At 48.3% G+C, this 18,951-nt stretch overlaps 1 protein-coding gene across 4 annotated transcripts in view; it reads right to left on the reverse strand.

Annotated features, from left to right (window-relative positions):
- Nucleotides 1-18,951, reverse strand: part of SH3PXD2A (SH3 and PX domains 2A) — a 249,274-nt gene that overhangs the window by 184,466 nt on the left and 45,857 nt on the right. For all 4 annotated transcript variants that reach the window (XM_061403339.1, XM_061403342.1, XM_061403337.1 and 1 more), the window contains exon 2: nt 4,796-4,876. In XM_061403339.1, coding sequence (XP_061259323.1) covers nt 4,796-4,876 — 81 coding nt within the window. The remainder of the gene's footprint in view (nt 1-4,795; nt 4,877-18,951) is intronic.

Here is an 18,951-nt window from a genome sequence, read left to right on the forward strand (position 1 = left end):
AAAAGACACTTAACAGTGAAGGAGCTGTGCGAGGAAATTTACAGAGGCTGGAAATATGGTCCAGCGCCAAAAAGAAGGCAACTTAAGAGCATCTGCAGGCCTTCTCCCTCCTCCTTCTCCCCTTAACTCCACCTCCACGTCCACCTCCTATAACCCAAGCTCTTTATAACCAAACAGGCCTCCACATCAGACACTGTCCCCGCCGGCTCCCTCTGGGACAGGTCCCTTTCCTGGTCAGATAGGGCTGAGTGGTGAATTATTTTTAGAAGAAACCAATTTCCACTTGGAGACCAAGAGCCTCTCCTCTCTCTGTTCCCAGTGTGACATCTGAAATGCCCTTAGAAGCCCTCTCTAGTAACTGACCTGGTTTCCAGAAGAGGTGTTTGGAAGAGTTGTTGAATTTGAACTGTCTATGGATGGGGCAAGTCATGGTGGAATGCAGCCTCCCTCCTGCTGCAGGGGCCCTGGAAGATGTTAGAGGACAACTGGGGAGGCCTTGGGAAGTGGCAGAGCATGCCTGGGTGGGCATAAAGCCAGATGGAGCCTGTTGTGTGTCCCAGATGGTCAGAGGCAGCCCAGACAAGCAGAACCTCCTGAGATGATAGAAGAGTTCTGTATCTGCTGTAGAGCCCTGTGCTCTAGAGCCCAAGAGCTGTGACTCCTGAAGCCTGCGCACCTAAAGCCCATGCTGTGCAACAGGAGAAGTAACGGCAATGAGAAGCCTGAGCACTGCAACGAAGAACAGCCCCCGCGTGCCGCAACCAGAGAAAGCCTGCACAGCCGTGAAGACCCAGAACAGCCAGATAAACAAGTAAATGAAAAATTACTTAAAAAATTAAACTTAATTTTTCAAATTTAAGTTTTTTAATTAACTTCAATGTAGCTAGCCACATGTGGCTGGTGGCCACTGCGCTGGGTAGCACAGGTCTAAAGGCTCCGTATCTGGTGCTTCCCAGCGGGCAGGAGGAGGAGCTGGGCTCAGGGTGCAGCCTCCTGGGTGAGAAGGAAGGAGAACCACTGAGTCTGAAGGCTCAAGGCAGAAGACACAGGGAGAGAAGCCGTGGGGCAGAGTAGGGGGTCCTCTTCTAGTTCCCTTGGAAGGGTTTGAGGTGGGTGTGAATGACCAAGAAGGTGATCAGAATTGTATATGTACATTCATGCATGTCTGAAAGGATGTACAAAAGAAACTCTGATCCCCAAAATAAAGTATAAGAACTCACTGATTTGTCAGATAAACTAACTTCTTCAGGGAAGCCTGGTCTTCTAACAGAGTATAACGTTTCCCTATAACATGTCTATAGTGCTTTTCTTTGCAGCATTTAGCATAGTATAAAATAATATGTATGTATATTTTAAACTAAAACCTGTCTTCCCTCACTAAGCTGTAAGTCCCATAAAAGCAGCAACCAGATCTGCTTTTGCTCACCAATAAATCCCCACCCAGAGCCTGGCATCATGCCTGGGACATAGAAGGTAGGCACTTAAGACTGGATGGATTGAGGACGGATGGATGGATGGATGGATGAATGGACGGACACATGAAGAGCAGGCAGACAAGCAGACATAAATGAAAAAAATATGACATAAGTTAGGGACACATTTTACCCCAATAACTATAAATCTCAAAAAGCAACCAAATCCCCTCAACCTGGAGTGGGGGTGGTTGGCTCTTTCGCTCTTGGCTTCTGTCACCAATCAAAACCATATGTGCATCTTCTTAGCTGCCCCCTCCCAAGAATGTTCTTTCCTTCCTCCCCATCCCTCAGCATGTTACTTGTACCTCAATCTAGTATTCATTTCGTCTATAGTGGACTTAATTGCTTAAAAGCCTATTTCCCCTATCAGATACAGACCTCTAAAAGACAGGACCTTGTTCTCAACTGAGTGTCCCTCAGCCTGGGCCACTTCTGCTCTGCAAAAGTGCACATGTGGTGGAGGCCTTGCTTGCTTGCTAAGTCACTTCAGTCGTGTCCGACTCTGTGCAACCCCATGGACTGCAGCCCACCAGGCTCCTCCGTCCATGGGATTTTCCGGGCAAGAGTACTGGAGTGGGGTGCCATTGCCTTCTCTGGGTGGAGGCCTTATCAAAGGCCAATTCACTCCAGCCTTGGCTTCCTCATCTTTATACTTCCACTGTCACCATGCACAGTCAGCCTAAGGCTGCCAGATGTAGCAAGTGAAAATACAGGACAAAGGATAAAATATGAATCTCAGGTAAACAATGAATAACTTTTTAGTATATCTCCGGCAAATATCCTATATTTGGGATATAAAGTATATGATCCCCAGAAAAATCAGAACCATGAGGTAGTAAAGCCAGTTAAGCAGCTTTCCCCAGGCTGGCTTAGTCAGCCCAGGACTTCCAGGGTTCCATTGTGGAGCTCAGCCTACAAGGGGAGGAGCAGAAGGATTCTGAGAGCAGGCCCCTGTGGGCCACACCCCCACTCCCAACTCACTCCATCCTGCCTGAATGGCAAGCTCCAGAGAGAGCCGGTGGGGCTCTGAACACTCTGACAGAGGACTGGGCACTGCACAGCTCCTCAGCAGAGTGAAGCCAAGGGCGGGAAACAAGAAAGCAATACCATGACAGGAGGTACTAAGCCCGCACACTCTTCAACCAGGCATCCCAGCATTCTGGTCACCATTAACACTGAGTAACATACTAGACAACCATGTGTCTGGAGAAACATGGATTCACTCATTTAATCCTCACAACAACCCTACTGGGTAGGTACCGTTCGAATCTTCATTCTACAGATGAGAAAGTGGAGAAGTTAAGGAACCTGTCCGGAGTTACAGAGTGACAGAGCCAGCAACTGGCCTCAGGAAATGCGTCCCCAGGGCCTCAGCTCAGAACTGAGATCTGAGAGCCACCAGTGACCAGAGATGGAATGAGCAATGCTGTTTATTCTTCGTCTTTTAGGAGCCGCCATATTAAAATCAGAGATCTTGATAAATGAGAAAGGCTTTCTGAAATGAATGCCACTATATGTCCTTATGTCAAGTTCTGAAAGATACTTGGTTGAAAGGTTAAATTCCGAAGAACCACCCTTTCAAACTGCATCTACAGGGTGGTGATGACCCATGGGGACAGGCCTGGCCATGCTCATGACTAGGGCTAGCGCATCGCACAAGCGGCTTCATGCCCTGTGTCCCCTCTCGACACACAGGAAATGAGCCCTCCAGGCAAGGGAGAAGTGGGGGGAGCAGCATTCCTTCCTTGTGAGATTCTGTAACTAGGGAGGCGGTGGGGAAGTAGAACAGAAAAGGGGGGAAGAAAAGTTCTGATTTGAGAGTTTCCGCTGGCTCTCAGACCCCTTCTGGCTCATCAATGAGTCCTTTCAGGGTTCCCTCTCCCCAACTAAGTGATCATTTCCTGTCCAGCACACTATACCCATTGAAGGGGTATCAGCAAATTCCAACAGTTTACACCAGAAGGACACAAGGAGACTGGACAGGAATTGATGAGGGAAGAGGAGGAAGGGAGAAGGGTAAGGAGTGGCTTGCAATCCCATATTGTCGATTAAGAGAGGATTTGTAATGCAGGAAGCTGGCTCACCTCTGGCTCATCTCATAGGCAGAGCCATAAGGACAATGGGATAAAATCAAGTACTTGGAGGTAAACGTGCAAGCCTGGCATCTCCAAGATGACTCACCACCACAGGAAGAAGTGGAACTCGGTTGTGAGGGCCAGCGGTGGATGTCCCTTCTTTGTGTTTTTAATAGGCCTAAACCAGGCTCATGGCCCTAAGGAAGAGTCTGGAAGCTCTCAGCTTCTGATAAACAGGGGTGGGCCCGCTAGTGGCCATGTTGGTGTTCATGCCCCTCCAGCCTCGGCTGTAATGATTGGTGCAGAGAGGGCACCTGATCTAAGTCAGGCCAATCAGAGTCTTGCCTGGGGTTTTTCAATTTAGAACTGGGAGAGAGGCAGTCTCTGCTGTTGGAAACCACAAGGTAGGAAATTTGGGAGCCACTGACTGCCAAACTGCTGAGGACAGTGCCCAGAGAGAAGTCAAGACAAGACAGAGGGAGCACAGCCTTGTTTCAGGCATTCTTGGAGCCACTGTCTCACTCTCCCTTCCACCATCTGGTTGACTGCATAAGCTTCCCTGGTATATCTTTCCAACCAAGTCTCCTTTTCATCTAAGCCAGTATGAGTGCGAAACTGTTGCTTGTGACCTAAAGAAGCCTAGCCAAATTAACTGACATCAAGGGATGTGTCTACACTGGAGCTGTGGGACCCATGCTACCATCTGCCATGTGACATGCCTGGGTATGGGAAAGAGACACACATATTATATATGCATGCAAACAGGACAGCAGAGCCTTATTCAGTTAGACAGACACAGTGGTATGCCCAGTTTGTGTCTGTAGTTGAAGACATTGCTTATTTTCTGTTTCAGTCTTTTCTGTGTGTTTGCTTTTCTTTGCCTACAATGATGTGGTGGCTTGTGTCTCACTCTGTATGTTTATAGACACATGTCTGCTGAGGCACACAGCACCCACGGCCATCTTCCCAGCCTCCGAATGCGTCAGGGTGACAAGGCATGACTGTTAACAGTCATGTTAAGAAGTCAACATAGCCCCATGTGTCTGTCTGCAACATCCAAGACTGAGCTCAGCCTAGCTTGACTGCCAAGGTGCCCTCCTCCATCCCTCTGTTCTGCCTAAACTCTGATCCTGAGATTGCTGGAAGGGGGTCTCTGGATGAGTGAGGAATGAGACAGGCTAGCCCACCAGAGGCTCAGGCCACTTCATATGGAACCAGGCCCCACCTGAGCTCAGACTCACTCACCTGCAGGTCAAAGAACTTGCTGTACCTCCGGTAGATGGTCTGGGATGTGGAGTCGGACCAGGTCACGTTGATGATGTATACCTGTGGGGGACAGGTAAGAGAAGGTGAGTGGGTATCTAAGGCAGGGCCTCAAGCTGCACCAATCATCATTTCCCATGACTGTGGGTATTCTATACCAAGACCATTCTTTCTCTCATCTTTGTCCCCAGGGCTTTAGCATAGTGTCAGGTATACATGGATGCTACACACATGTCTAAACATACACACACACCTAGAAGGGTATTCAATAAAATGCTAAGGATGATTATATTAGGTGGGTAGGGTTACAAGTGGTTTTAATTTCCATCTTCTTGTTATGTACTTTATACAATGAACATAAATTTGGGCTTGTTTAAAAAAAATCTAAGTAGCTAATTTCCACTGATTCTCAAACTTTACGGTAAATGAGATCCTGCAAAGCATCTTCCAAAATCACAGATGTCAGAACCCCACCCTCTACAATTCTGCATAAGTAGACCTGGGTTTTGGAGGCTCAGCCATCTACATTTTCTTTTGTTAAACAATTTTTATAGAGCAGTTTTAGGTTCACAGAAAAACTGAGCAGAAGGTACACAGGGTTCCCTTCTATCCCCGCCTCCATACTTGCACAACCTCTCCCAGTATCAACACCCCTCACCAGAGCGGTATGTTTGTTGAAACTGGGTGTCTATGTTTTAAACAAACCACTCCAGCTGATTCTGCCTCAGTTGATCCTCGGAACCCACTCTAAACCTGCTTCAGGAGCCTGTGAGCATTTCAGAGATGTGTGATTCATCCCGGTGTCCCTGAGTCTTAGCTCTGTACCCGGCACAGAGTCAGTGCCTAGCAAACACTGTGCCCCATTGAATGACCACACTGGCCTTCTGGCTGAGACACAGATGTGCAGGAGGGAAGTTAGCGTGTGGAAGATCTGTAGACTTTTCTGAAATGAAGGCATTTCAGGACCCCATTCCCAGTGTCACCCCAGTTCCCAGTGCTCAGTCAGGCTCTGGACCACTGATGGCCTCAGGCCACCATGGAAGGCTGCCTGGCCCAGGAGGTGGGCAGGACTGCTGACCGGAGAAAACCCACACAATCTGGCCTATTGTTCGCACCATTTCTGTTCCTCTCACCTGAACCCACACCAAAGACACGCCTTCCTGGGCAAGGCCTCGGTTAGAGGGAGGGTCCCCCACACAACCTCAGAGCTACTCTGCTGAACTTCCCCCGGTGCCTGCTGTGAGGTCTCCGACCCAGCATTAAGATGTTTGCTCCTTCTGCCTTCAGAGCAGACCGGGCAGCTCTAGGCCCCATCACCAGTCCCCTTGCCAGGATGCCCTGTCCATCCGAATCACCTGGGGAGCTCAGTAAAAATCCCTATTCCCTGGCCTCTGCCTGGTGATTCTGATTCAGGAGGTGTGAGGGGAAATCCACCAGAGAGGGGAACAAAGTGGCCAGAGAAGCCAGGGTCGTGAAAAGGAAGGAACGGGAGCGAAGAGGAGGTGCATGCGGACACCCTGGCATCAGAGTGGTGGGCTTCACTGCCTGGAGCAGGGCTGTCTGATCTGTTTGGGCCACTGTAACAAAACTCCACAGACTGGGTGGCTTAGACAACAATGTTTATTTCTTACAGTCATGGAAGCTGGAAACCCCAGATCAAGGTTCCTGGTAGAACCTGCTTCCTGGTCACCTTGTCGTACCTTCGCACGGTGGAGACAAGAGCTCTGGTTTCCTTCTCTTCCTGTAAGGACACTAAACTCATCACTGGGGCTCTACCTTCATGACCGCATCTGGACCTAATTAATTCTCAAAGGCTCCACCTCGGATACCATCATACCGGGGATCTGGACTTTAACATGTGGACTTAGCAGGAGGGATTGGGGGAGGCACGAACACTGAGTCCACAGCAAGGGTTTTGCACACAGGAGTGTGAGGCTGTATGTTTGGCTGCTCAGTTCACAGCCAAGGAAACAAGCCCTGAATCTAGTTCCTTCTCCACTCCAATCTCTAAGTCACAGAGTTAGCCTCGTGCAGTGCAGAGTGTTTGTTCTGAAACGCACCCAAGGAGACAGCTATAAAGCAAAGCAAATACAGCTGAGTGTTGCCACCCTGAAATGGGGTATTTATGACATGTTTTATGTGATCCCAACAAGAAAGAACATTAAGTGAAAAGGCTGTCCCTGTCCTCACAAGCCCAAAATAAACTACTGACATAAATAAACATCCAGGGATATGCTTTACTTTATATCATATATAAACATATATCTCATACAATAAACTGTAGAAACCATTTAGGTAATGGTTACTATGTGCCAGCACGGTGTAAAGCACTCATATGCATTAGCTCATTTAATCTTCAGCTCAATGAGGTAGCTACCACTGCCACCCCCATTTTGCACAAGAGGAAGTTGAGATTCAGAGAAGCCAAATAACTTGCCCAAGGTCACACAGCTAGGAAAATACAGAGCAAAGGATTGAACCCAAGTCCAGCTGAGTTTAATCCCTATGCTCTTAACTACACTGGACTGTCTACCTATATGTAAATTCAGGAGCGGGGATATTTAATCAAACTTCGTGATCAAGACTGAATGGCATCTTTTTAAATAAAGTTTTGGGTGATCTGAGAAGTCTGTACAACCCTTGAGGAACATGGGGGAGGCAGACTAATTCTGAGAGCCTGAGACCAAGAAGAGACAGAACTTGTCCCAGACAGAAGTCAACAGTGAAGAATGCTACAAAACCAGACGGACACAGAGGAAACTCTCATACATAACCGGCTCCACCAACTGTGGCCGGATGCTCTGGGGTTTTTCTGGGGGTTATAGCCCACCCCATCCCCCCTGTTGACTTCCAGCTCCTTGAATCCCAAATCCTGCTGGCTACAACTGCCTTCCACCCACATCTCCCCTTCCTACAGACGTTATGCACAACACGCCAGAAGGAGGCCCCAAATGAGTGGGCCCTCTTGGAAAGAGCCTGCCCTCACTCGCAGGCCATCAGACAGCAGTCTTTCTCCCTGGCCAACCAAGCGGGACCCAGAGGAAGGGCTTAACTGGGCTTAGCATGACCCCTGCTCCATCCTCTCTAGTAATTAGGGGCTTCCCGTCACCTCCCAGGGAAAATTAATCACAGGCTCGCTGGCTCTGGCAGCTGGAAGGCCCCTCCTTTTGCAAAGGAGGAACGTAAGACCTAGGATGGCGATTCGCCAGGGAAGAGGCACAGACTCTGGAGTCAGCCACTCTTAGGACCTTCCTTATCATGGCTGTGAGACCTCAGCCCAGCCTCTCAGACCCTCAGGCTCTTCCTCTGCTCTGTGCACACAGCCTCAAAGCCACCAGCCTGACCCACTACGGTGGTTTCATCGCAGGTGTGCTCCCCCTGTAAGTGGCAGAGCGAGGACAGGAGACCAGGCTTCCTAACTCCTAGTCTAGGACTGATCAGCACAGGACCAAGAACGCCTGCCCTTCCTCCTTTACTATTCAAAACGGTCGAAGAGTCACAGGGCATTGTCGATATCTAAGACTTGACCTGAACCCACAAGAAAAACTGGCTCTCTGGTGACTGTCCCTTGGACAGCAAGGAGATCAAACCAGTAGATCCTAAAGGAAATCAACCCTATGTATTCATTGGAAGGACTGATGCTAAAGCTGAAGCTCCAATATTTCAGCCACATGATGTGAAAAGCCAGCTCACTGGAAGACTCTGACTTTGGGAAAGATTGAGGGCAGGAGGAGAAGGGGTGACAGGATAAGATGGTTGGATGGCATCACTGACTCAATAGACATGAGTTTGAGCAAACTCTGGGAGATAGTGAAGGACAGGGAAGCCTGGCGTGCTGCAGTTTAAGGGGTCACAAAGAGTCGGACACTGAGTGACTGAACAACTGGTGACTAGATGTGGGAGTGGGGAAATGAGCCCCCATTCCAGGTTCTCCCAGACCTCTGGGACTTGCCAGAGCCTCCCACCCTCATGCCCAGCCCACCCTCCTGGACAAACAGTGTAAACCCTGACCTAAAGAAAGGGTCAGAGGCCTCCCTGAAGGTAAGTCCAGAAGATCCACGGATACCCTCCAGGCCCCTTTACCTCGTTGTTTGCTGGTCTGCTTGCTTCCAAATCTCGATCATCCTAGATCATCAGCCCAGATGGGCACCCAGATCATCATAATTCCAGCCCTGCTCCCATTGCCTCACCCCCACATCAGAGTTTCTCAAGCCCACCTGAGCTGGCTGTGTGGGAAACCCTAGGGATGAACCGCAGAGAAGGAGCAGGTGGAGGGGAAGGGGACAGGGCAGAGGTCACTGGAGAAAGCCAGCTCTGTTCACCGGGTCTGCGTCAGGGGCCCAGGTAAACCCTCCTCTGGCTGCAGGAATGACCAGGATAAGGTTACCCAGCAGCCGGGTCTCAAGAAAGGTTTGCAATTAAACATTCTGCCTGCACGCACTTTACTTGGAGTCATGTTTCCCCAGGTGGAGTTTCCCTTCCTTCTGGATTAAAAAACGCATGGATTCTATTTCCCCATCTCTGGTCATTTCAGACAGATGGCAAGCATCTAGGGATTGCGTTCAGCCTCCCCCAGAGAGGAAGCCCTAGAGTCTCAAGTTCACCTGCCACGCTCACCCTCCTCCACAGACGCAACTACAGAAACTCTGCGATGCCTCCGTTCCACCAGCCCACCCACTCTGGGGCCATCTTGGGTCGCTTTCCATCTGCTCAGCTCATTAGGCCCAGAAATGTCTGTGGCTTCCAAGACTTCCAAGTCCTGCTCCTTTCAACAAGGAAACAGCCTTGATGCAAATCAGACCAGCAGCTCAGCTCCAGAGAACTGAGACTGAAGCCCAGCCCAGTTCCTGTGGAGGGAGAGCCATGCTCAGATCTGGACTGTGACCAATTAATGACCCAAAGCTATGGCCTAATCATTCCTAGAAGGCCTGGGACCTGCCCACGCTTAATTAGAAAGTGCCAGTAAGCACCCACTGCTCCCTATGCTGATGAAAAGTACAGTTAGAGGCAAGAAGCTAGGAAGTGTGGGGAAATCCTCTACTTGGGCACAGTGGCTCAGTTTACTGAGGAGGTCTTATTTTCCCTAAACCCCTGCCAGCTGCCCCTGGCCCTCGACCAAGTGGAAACCCAATGACAACCTTCCTTCACCTGCTTATACCAACACAGGGTGGGAATAGCTGGCAAAGACGAGGGCTGTTGCATATAGTTGTATAAGTTGTTTACTGTCCAAAGACTGCCCGGGACAAGTAGGGGCCAAAAGTTAGCCTATACTCTGCACCCCAAACTGTGCACCACAGCTCTGGGATGCAGGCACACAGAGAAAGGAGTCCCTCCTTCTAATGCATACAGAAACATTTTAGCCAGGACACAGCACCGTGTCCCCTGGGTAGGTTGTCACTGCCTTCCAGGTCCCTTGAGGTTACAGTATCTCCTCAGGACCCAGTTCCTCCACTTTCCCAGATCTTCCAGATGAACGGATGCTTAATGTTCGGGACAGGCTGCTAAAGGCTATGGCCACAGAGGTCTGAACGAATACATTCCAACAGCCAGGAAAGGGGAGTTCTCATTTAGGGAGCTGATTGCAGCTCTGGCTTCCTGCTGGAGAAGTTCATCATGCCAGCCCACCTAAGGTACCAATTGGATCTAACCTTCTATTCAAAGGGCCCCATATACTAAGTCCTATGACAGGCAGGGGAGTCTCAAATTAGAACGGGTTGATCCCCAAGATCCAGCTGACCCAGCAGGGCAGAGGATCCCAGGGCTGCTGCTGCCAAGGCAAGGGCTCCACCAATGCTGGGCTAATGCCCCTTCTCCTTCTGCCTGGGGCCCACTGACCCCCACTATTAAGTGGCAGAGACTCCAGTGTCAAAGACCCATCTTGATAACAGTTGGCTGCACCCAATTGGAAAGCCTCCCGGATTTCATCATCTGACCTGGGCCCACCAGCCTAGCAAGTCTGTGGTCCTCTCTTGCAGTGCTCATAGTCTGTTTCTCACAACTAGCCACTTACTAGATCTGCCTTTGTTTATTACTTGTTGACTGCCTTTGTTTATTACTTGTTGATAACAGTTGGCTGCATCCAATTTGAAAGCCTCCCGGATTTCATCATCTGACCTGGGCCCACCAGCCTAGCAAGTCTGTGGTCCTCTCTTGCAGTGCTCATAGTCTGTTTCTCACAACTAGCCACTTACTAGATCTGCCTTTGTTTATTACTTGTTAATACTTATTTATTACTTACTAGACTGCCTTTGTTTATTACTTGTTTATTACAGGATGACCCAGCACTGGACACATGCTGTCACCCTGTCCATTTCACTTGGGTGACTATGTCCTCCCAGTCTCCCCATGGGCAGCAACTGTGTTCTCTCACCCCTCTGAGGTATCCCAGGCCTGGCAGTCTGCTGGGCACCCTGAAATACAACTGGCTGGCTAATGACTGAAAACCTACTGGGTTTAAAGCGCCAAAGAGGTCGCTAGCAGCAACACCTGGGGACTACCCCCACCTCCAGAAGCAAATTCTCAGTGGCCAAGGGGCAGAATATAGATACGTCGGTACAAAAGCTTTGCCAACCCACAACCCTGCCAGCAAAATCACGTTCAATGGCCTGTGGCCACCTGGCTAACGTTTCTGAGCACCCTCAGGGTGTAGTCCTCTAAAATTCTGACATCTCCTCTGGAGTGGATGATTATTCATGGGGTGGGGAGGGTAGGTGACACTGCAGATTTGAGCAATAAGCAGCACTTAGAAGCCTGGACTTGGGGGCAACCTCCCCTCTAAAGCGTGCACATGCATGCATACACACACACACACACACACACACACACACACATACAGAGGTTCAGTATGGGTTCATGACCAGATGGTGGAGCCTTTCAGGCTTCAGACCACCCTAGCCAGGCTCCCTCTGGACCTCTATGGAGCAATCACAACAAACACAGCAGGAGTGAACCCCAGAAAGGCTTGTGAGAGACAAGGAGTGTGGCCCACAGAAGGCTCCTCCCAGAACCAGGATCCACCCACTCCTCCAAAACATGGCTGCCATGCACACGCTATAAACCTGTGCCAAAAGGCTCTCCTCTGGGAAAAGGGCTTTTCCCCTCCCAGTTTCATTGGGATATACTTGACATACAACACTGTATACATTTACGGTGTATGGCGTAATGATTTGACTTACATCCATCATGAAATGACTGCCATAATAAGCTTCACGAACATCCAGCATTTCATATGGATATAGCATCAAAGAAATAGAAAATTTTTTTCTTGTGATGAGAACTCTTAGGATTTACTCTCTTAACAACTTTCACATGTGATATACAGCAGTGTTAATTACATTTCTCATGTTGTACGTCATATTCCTAGTACTTACTTATCTCACAACTGGGAATTTTTATCCTTCATCTAATTCCCACTCCACCCACCCTTCTCTGGTAACCAGAAATCTGATCTCTTTTGCTACAAGTTTGTTTTTGAAGTAAATTGACCTATAACACTATGTTAGTTCCTGGCGCATAATATAGTGACTTGATATTGCTACACATTTCAAAATCATCACCACAATAAGTCTAGTTACTATCTGTCACCATACAAAAGTACTACATAATTACTGACAATATTTACTGCACTGTAATTTCATACCTATGACTCATTTATTTCTTAGCTGAAAGTTTGTACTTTTTAATCTCTCTCATCTGTTTTCTCCTCCCCTCGCCCCCTCTCCTCTGGCCACCCACTTGTTTGTTTTCTGTATCTATGACTTTGTTTCTGTTGTTTGTTCATTTCTGTTTGTTAGATTCCACATACAAGCGAAATCAAGTAGTATTTGTCTTTCTCCATCTGACTTACTTCACTTAGCAGAACATGCTGCTGCAGATGGTAAAATTCCATTCTCTGTATGGCTGAGTAATATTCCCTTATATATACACATGGAATATATATACATATATATACACACATGCATATATATGGGCTACCCTGGTGGCTCAGATGGTAAAGAACCTGCCTGCAATGTGGGAGACCCGGGTTTGATCCCTGGGTCAGGAAGATCCCCTGGAGAAGGGAATGGCTAACCACTCCAGTATTCTTGCCTGGAAAATTCCATGAACAGAGAGAGAAGCCTGACGAGCTACAGTCCATGGGGTCGCAAAGAGTGTGACACGACTGAATGACTACCACTTTCACTTTCATACATATGTGTGTCTCACACCTTCTTTATCTATTCATCTGTTGATAGGCACTTGGGTTGCTTCCCTGTCTTAGCTATCACATATAATGCTGCAATGAGCATAAAAGTGCATATATCTTTTCTAATCAATGTTTTCATTTTCTTTAGATAAACACCCAGAAGTGGAACTGCGGGATCATATGGCAGTTCTATTTTTAATTTTTTAAGGAAACTCCACACTGTTTTCCAGTATCTGCACCAATTTACATGCCCACCAACAGTTCCTGAGGGTTCCCGTTTCTCCACACCCTGGCCAACATTCATGATTTGTTGTCTTTCTGATAACAGCCATTCTGACAGGTGTGAAGTGACACCTCATTGTGGTTTTGACTTGCATTTGGGAAAGAGGGCTTTTTAAAGGGATGTGAAGGAGGGGATAGTCAGCAGGCTCCTAAACTGTATCAAACACCTTCAAGAATGTCTAGTGGGGATCCGTCACTCTCAGCACCTGCCATCATTTGAGTGCATCCCGGGCCTTTATTATTTAATTTGGAGGGCAGTGTGTAGGCAAGAGGGTTTGGAGGAAGCTTCCAATAGCTGGTTACTCCATTCGTTCCTCTGCAAGATGGGAAGAACTGTGGTCACCTCACTCTGGGGCTGTCTGAGGATGTTTGATCTACCCCATATCTCCCCATTAGAACAGAAGCTCCTTCAAGGCAGACCATGGCATTCTAACACCCAGCAAGACAATTTATACCTAAGAGGTGCTCATTTAATGTCCCCTACATAAGTGAAGGAACAAAGCAACCAGCTGATGTCAAGTGACATTAGTGCCTGCTGCTGGCTTTTGTGCCACACGACAGATGAGGCAGAGACCCCGACCTCCAGGCCCTCCAGCTCAGCTGGAGCAGCCAGACTCACACTGACCAATCAAGCAGGGAAACCAGCTGGAGCAATGGGGTACCAACAAATGAGGCTCAAAAAGCACCAAAGGGAGCACTGACATTGTAGAGGAGAAAGATGGCTTTTGAAGGCATTTGGTGGGTTTGAAGTTTAGCTTCCACACTTCACTGCTGTGTGGGCCTGAGCATGTGTCTTAGCCTCTCTGAGTAAGAGGGTCTCGTTAGCTGCAAAGTATGGTTTATAATGGGAGCTTCCCATTAAATGTGATGACACAAGGTGGGGGCTGGCACATGGTGAGTGCCCAAGTGGACCTTAGCTATTTGGATACTCAGGAAGAGGGAGGGGTGAACTGACTTCTTTCCATTTGCCCTGAGACTTGAATCATGACACCAGGAATAGGAGCAGCGGGGGGGAACAGGAAGTAAGAATCAGGGACACAGACGGACAGGAGCAGGGGAACGAACACACACACACACACTCTCTCTCTCTCTCTCTCTCTCTCCCCCAACACTACTAATAACAAGGCCGGCCTGGGAAAGTAGAAGAGTAAAAATAGCTCTGCTGCCCAGGGCCGGGAGAACAATGGCCATCCTTGGGAGCACCCCACTGAAAGGATGGATGGGCTGTGGCAGGCCCCTCGGGGTTGGAGGCGTTTTTTCTTCTTTTTTTCATGTTTCCTGGAGAGGAAATGAGTGTGCAAAGTAGAAGCTAGAAGGATTGACAAAATTTACACAGACCTTTACAAAGGTTCAGCTGCCGAAGCTCCATCCTTGCAGTGAGCAGAGCTAGGACAGCAGGATGAGCCAGTTTTTTGTTTTTTTTTTTTTTTTACAAACCTTTCTCTTCAATGCAGGAGCTTGTGGTTTCAGTAGGAATAAAAATGATAGCCATGCCCCCATATTGATCACTTAACTGCATTCCAGGCTTTGCTAAGCACTTTATCTTGATGATCTCATTTAATCCTGACATTGATTCTGTGGGGGAAAATGTTGTTATCATCTCCAGTTAACAAATGAAGAGACCTTGAGAAATAACAGATCTACCTGAAGTTCCTGAGTGATGAAGCTCAGGTTTAAGTGCGGTGTTGACCCCGCAGCTTGACCACTTCTCTTTTTGATAACTACACCAGACTGCCTTGAGCCCAGGCGGAGCCCCCAGCCGTGATGATCTGCTCTTCAATCGGTTGCTTTACCTGTATGTGACTCATCAGTCAGTATTGAGGCCACCCACGTGGCAGCGGGGTAGTGAGACCAGCTTGGGGACCAGGGCTCTATTTTGCATGGTTCAGACGCAATCCAATCTGGCTACTGGAGAAATTGTTTCTGTCTCTGAGCCGCCACTCCCCATCTGTAACATGGGTGTGGTAACACCTGCCCCACCATGAAGCTTAATGAGAACACGAGGGAAGCAGCAACCATGGTGCTGGGGTCGCTGCAGCTGCTGGCCACACATGACCTCTCTTCCCCCCTTCCCCTTCAAAGAGCCTAGCACAGTCTTTTGTGCTCCTGGAGTTTTTGCCTCTTTCCTAGAAGTTTCTGGAGGCACCAATGACCCTTCCTGGGTCAAGAAAGGAAGGCACTGCCCCTTCTAGGGCTCTGGGTGTCGCCCCCCACTGCTTGCTCTCCAGAGTACCTGAGGGCATGTGGTTGGACCTCTGCACCTCCCTCCTCCAGCCCTGCCACCTCCCTCTGGTACCAAGCCAGTTTATCAGAACAGACGCATCTGACCACCTTGGGCCAGCAGGTCCTCCGATGGAGAGGCCCAGAATAGGTGAGCATAGGTGTCTTGGGTAATGCCCAGGAGCTCAGAGAGGGTGCCGGGATGCCCGGGATAGGGGGAGGAGGCTTTCTCTATGGTAGAAATCGAGAAAAATTCTAGATGTATATTGACATTCAGGAGCTAGAGACCTGGAAACTTTAAACAACCATATACTCGCTTGAACCCTGGAAAGGACCATGGTCCTGGGTTTCCAAGGGGCTTGGATGCAGCCCAGCGATCTAGGACCAGGCCGGAAAGGACGATTCTAGCCCCACATTCTCCGAAATCAACGGCTGACCTGGGCCTGCTGACCTGGACACACACATCCTGTGAACGTGCCCCGCTCTCCCGTCACACCCTGGGGAGCAAGCAGAGGTTAACACACACGGGTTGGTTTCCTCTTCCTGGGAAACACAGCAGCCAGGCAAGGCCAGAGGCCAGCGGATTCCTCCACACACAACCTGAAGGGGAAGTGACCCCACTGCTTCCTCCCCGCCATCTGACACACTCACACCTTCCTCTCTGCTGTGCTCAGCAAAGCTTGACTTCTGACACAAGGCGAACTGCTGTTATTAGGAATTCTGTTGCATGGGATAGACAGGAACAATCATTTTAGACAGCATTTTAGCAATCTCTACTCCAAACCTGCATTCCCTTTGATACAGCAATTTTACTTCTAAGAACTTATCCACACAAGTGTGTGTATATGTGCATCTAGGCATGTGTGTGTGTGTGTGTGTGTATTTATATATATATATAAAGATGTTCATGCAGCTTTGTTTGAAACAGCAAAAAAATAAGGAAGGTTGACAGTCTATCGGTTTAAAAAATGGTCAAATTATGAGTCATATATCTATTAAAGATAAGGTGGCTCTTTCTGTGTCATCAAGGGAAAATGTTCATAGTATATTGAGAAAAGAAAAAATATTACAAAACAGTGTGTATACAATAAGATTAGATTTATTTTGGGGGAAGGGGAGTTATATATGGGGATTTGTGCATATATATGTGTGTGTGTGTGTGTGTGTGTACATTTAAAAAATTTGGGAAAATGTCACAAATTGATGATCATGGTTATTTGGGTTAAGAAAATAGAATAATTTCACTTTATACATCTCTATATTGTTTTATTGGACTGTGTTTGGCTTTCAAGTTTAAAATGAGATTCCCATCTTTACAAAACAGTTGTGTTCTCTCAGCCTGTACTCTGACTAGTGTCAGCTCCTAGATATTCTGCCAACATCCAGTATGTGCTCACTCTCGGGGAGCTGAAGGGGATTTCAAGTTCAAGGTGGAGCTCTTGAAGCCAAAGTCTGCAACCTGTCTATACATACCATCGCCTGGAGTGCTTTAAAAACATAGTCTGCCAGCGCTACTCATAGCATTTGAATTAGAATCCGGGAAGGCGGGGTGGACACTGGTAGTTTTCAGAGCTCCCAGGTAAGTCTACAGGTTGTTACAGGTTGAGAACCACTTGTTGACTAAAAAAAGAAAAGCACAACATAAGAGTTGCTAGTTTAGTTTTATTTAGAGTAAAATGAGGACTGCAGCCTGGGAGACAGCACCTCAGACAGCTCTGAAAAACTGCTCCAAAGAAGTAGGGGAAGGACAGTATATAAGTGACTCTAGTGAAGGGAGTGGAGAAGGCAGTGGCACCCCACTCCAGTACTCTTGCCTGTAAAGTCCCATGGGCGGAGGAGCCTGGTAGGCTACTGTCCATGGGGTTGCTAAGAGTCGGACACGACTGAGTGACTTCACTTTCACTTTTCACTTTCATGCATTGGAGAAGGAAATGGCAACCCACTCCAGTGTTCTTGCCTGGAGAATCCCAGGGACGGGGAGCCTGGTGGGCTGCCGTCTATGGGGTCGCACAGAGTCGGACACGACTGAAGTGACTTAGCAGCAGCAGCAGCAGCAGCAGTGTAGGGAGAATACACACAATCAAGTGCATATTTTCCCAGAAGGTTTCTGCTGGTCTCATGAAGCTTTCTGCTAGTCACGAGAAATAGCTGTCACCCTGAAGGATTTTAGTGCTTTTCTAGATATGAGGAGATAGGAGAACTGGACTCGTAAACTCAGCTCCTGTAAACATCTAACAATCTAAACACCTGTTCTACTAGTTCCGTACCCTCCCCTCCAGTCTCCACCTTGGACTCCTTTCAGGGGTTCTGAAGGTCAGCAGCTGCAGCAGCACATGACTTAATCCTTGTAGAGGTAGATGGCAAGTACCCATGGCCAGTGCCAACTTGTAGCTAACACACTCAAGGTGGACCTGGACCAGCACCAAACAGACCACCGGACTAGCTGAAAAAACACTTCAAGTAGCAAGCAGTATCATAAGTAATGGGTACTAGTAGAGAGTCAGCTCTGTCTTCAAGAGATCCAGTTAGGGAGTTTGTATTTAGTGGTTTTTCTCAAAATTCTGCCTCCAGTTTTGGAATGCACCAACTCAAGTGGGAGAAGAAAACAAGGGGACAGGGGTTCATCTGTTCTGAGCTGTGGCTGGGCCTTCGCTTCTACAGGAGCTCATGGCTGTCACCACCTCCATGGGGCCTGTATCAGCGACTCAGGGGTCAGAGTCCAGCCCTTTTCGGCTCCAGGAGGAACAGCTGAAAGAATTAGAGGTGCTGAGCCCAGAGAAGGCATTTAAGAGACACACAACAGCTGGTTTCAAATATTTAAAGGAGTATCAGTATGAGCGGGTCAACTCCAATTATACCGAAAGGAAGGTGGTGGACAGTGAATGCAAAACATAGAAAAGCGGGTCTTGCCCAATGTTGGGAAGAACTCGCCAACTAGAGCTGCCCAAGGATGGGACGGGCCGTCTTGTGAAGTAAGGGACCATCCAGGCAGAGATGAGTGATCACTTGCCTGTGATGTTGCTGGGAAACCCCTTTCCACTCAGCCCTCCAACTTCCAACTCCAGGAGGCCAGAAACACTAAGAAAGGTTTAGCAAAATCCACTGGGAATACAATTCCTTTAGCAAAAAGTCTTCCACTTGCAAAAAAATCGTCCTGAGCATCAGCTGAGTGTCAGACTCTGCAGAAGGTACCGGCCATACCAGAAGTGAGTCAGACAGTCTATCCTCATGGGGCTTCACACACAAATGCGATCATTTCTGATAGTCCAATAAAATGGAGTACAGTGACCAAAACTGACTTCAGGGGAGGTGGCTAAGTCAGACTGATGGTCAGGGAAGGCTTCTTTCAGGAGAAAATATTTGACGTGAGATCTAGATGCAAAGAGAAAAGCACTATTACCAGCTGGGGAGGTGGGGAGGATCTCCGTTTGATTCCATCCAAAATTAGAAG

The sequence above is a fragment of the Bos javanicus genome, chromosome 26, assembly GCF_032452875.1.
Source record: "Bos javanicus breed banteng chromosome 26, ARS-OSU_banteng_1.0, whole genome shotgun sequence".
Lineage (NCBI taxonomy): Eukaryota > Metazoa > Chordata > Mammalia > Artiodactyla > Bovidae > Bos > Bos javanicus.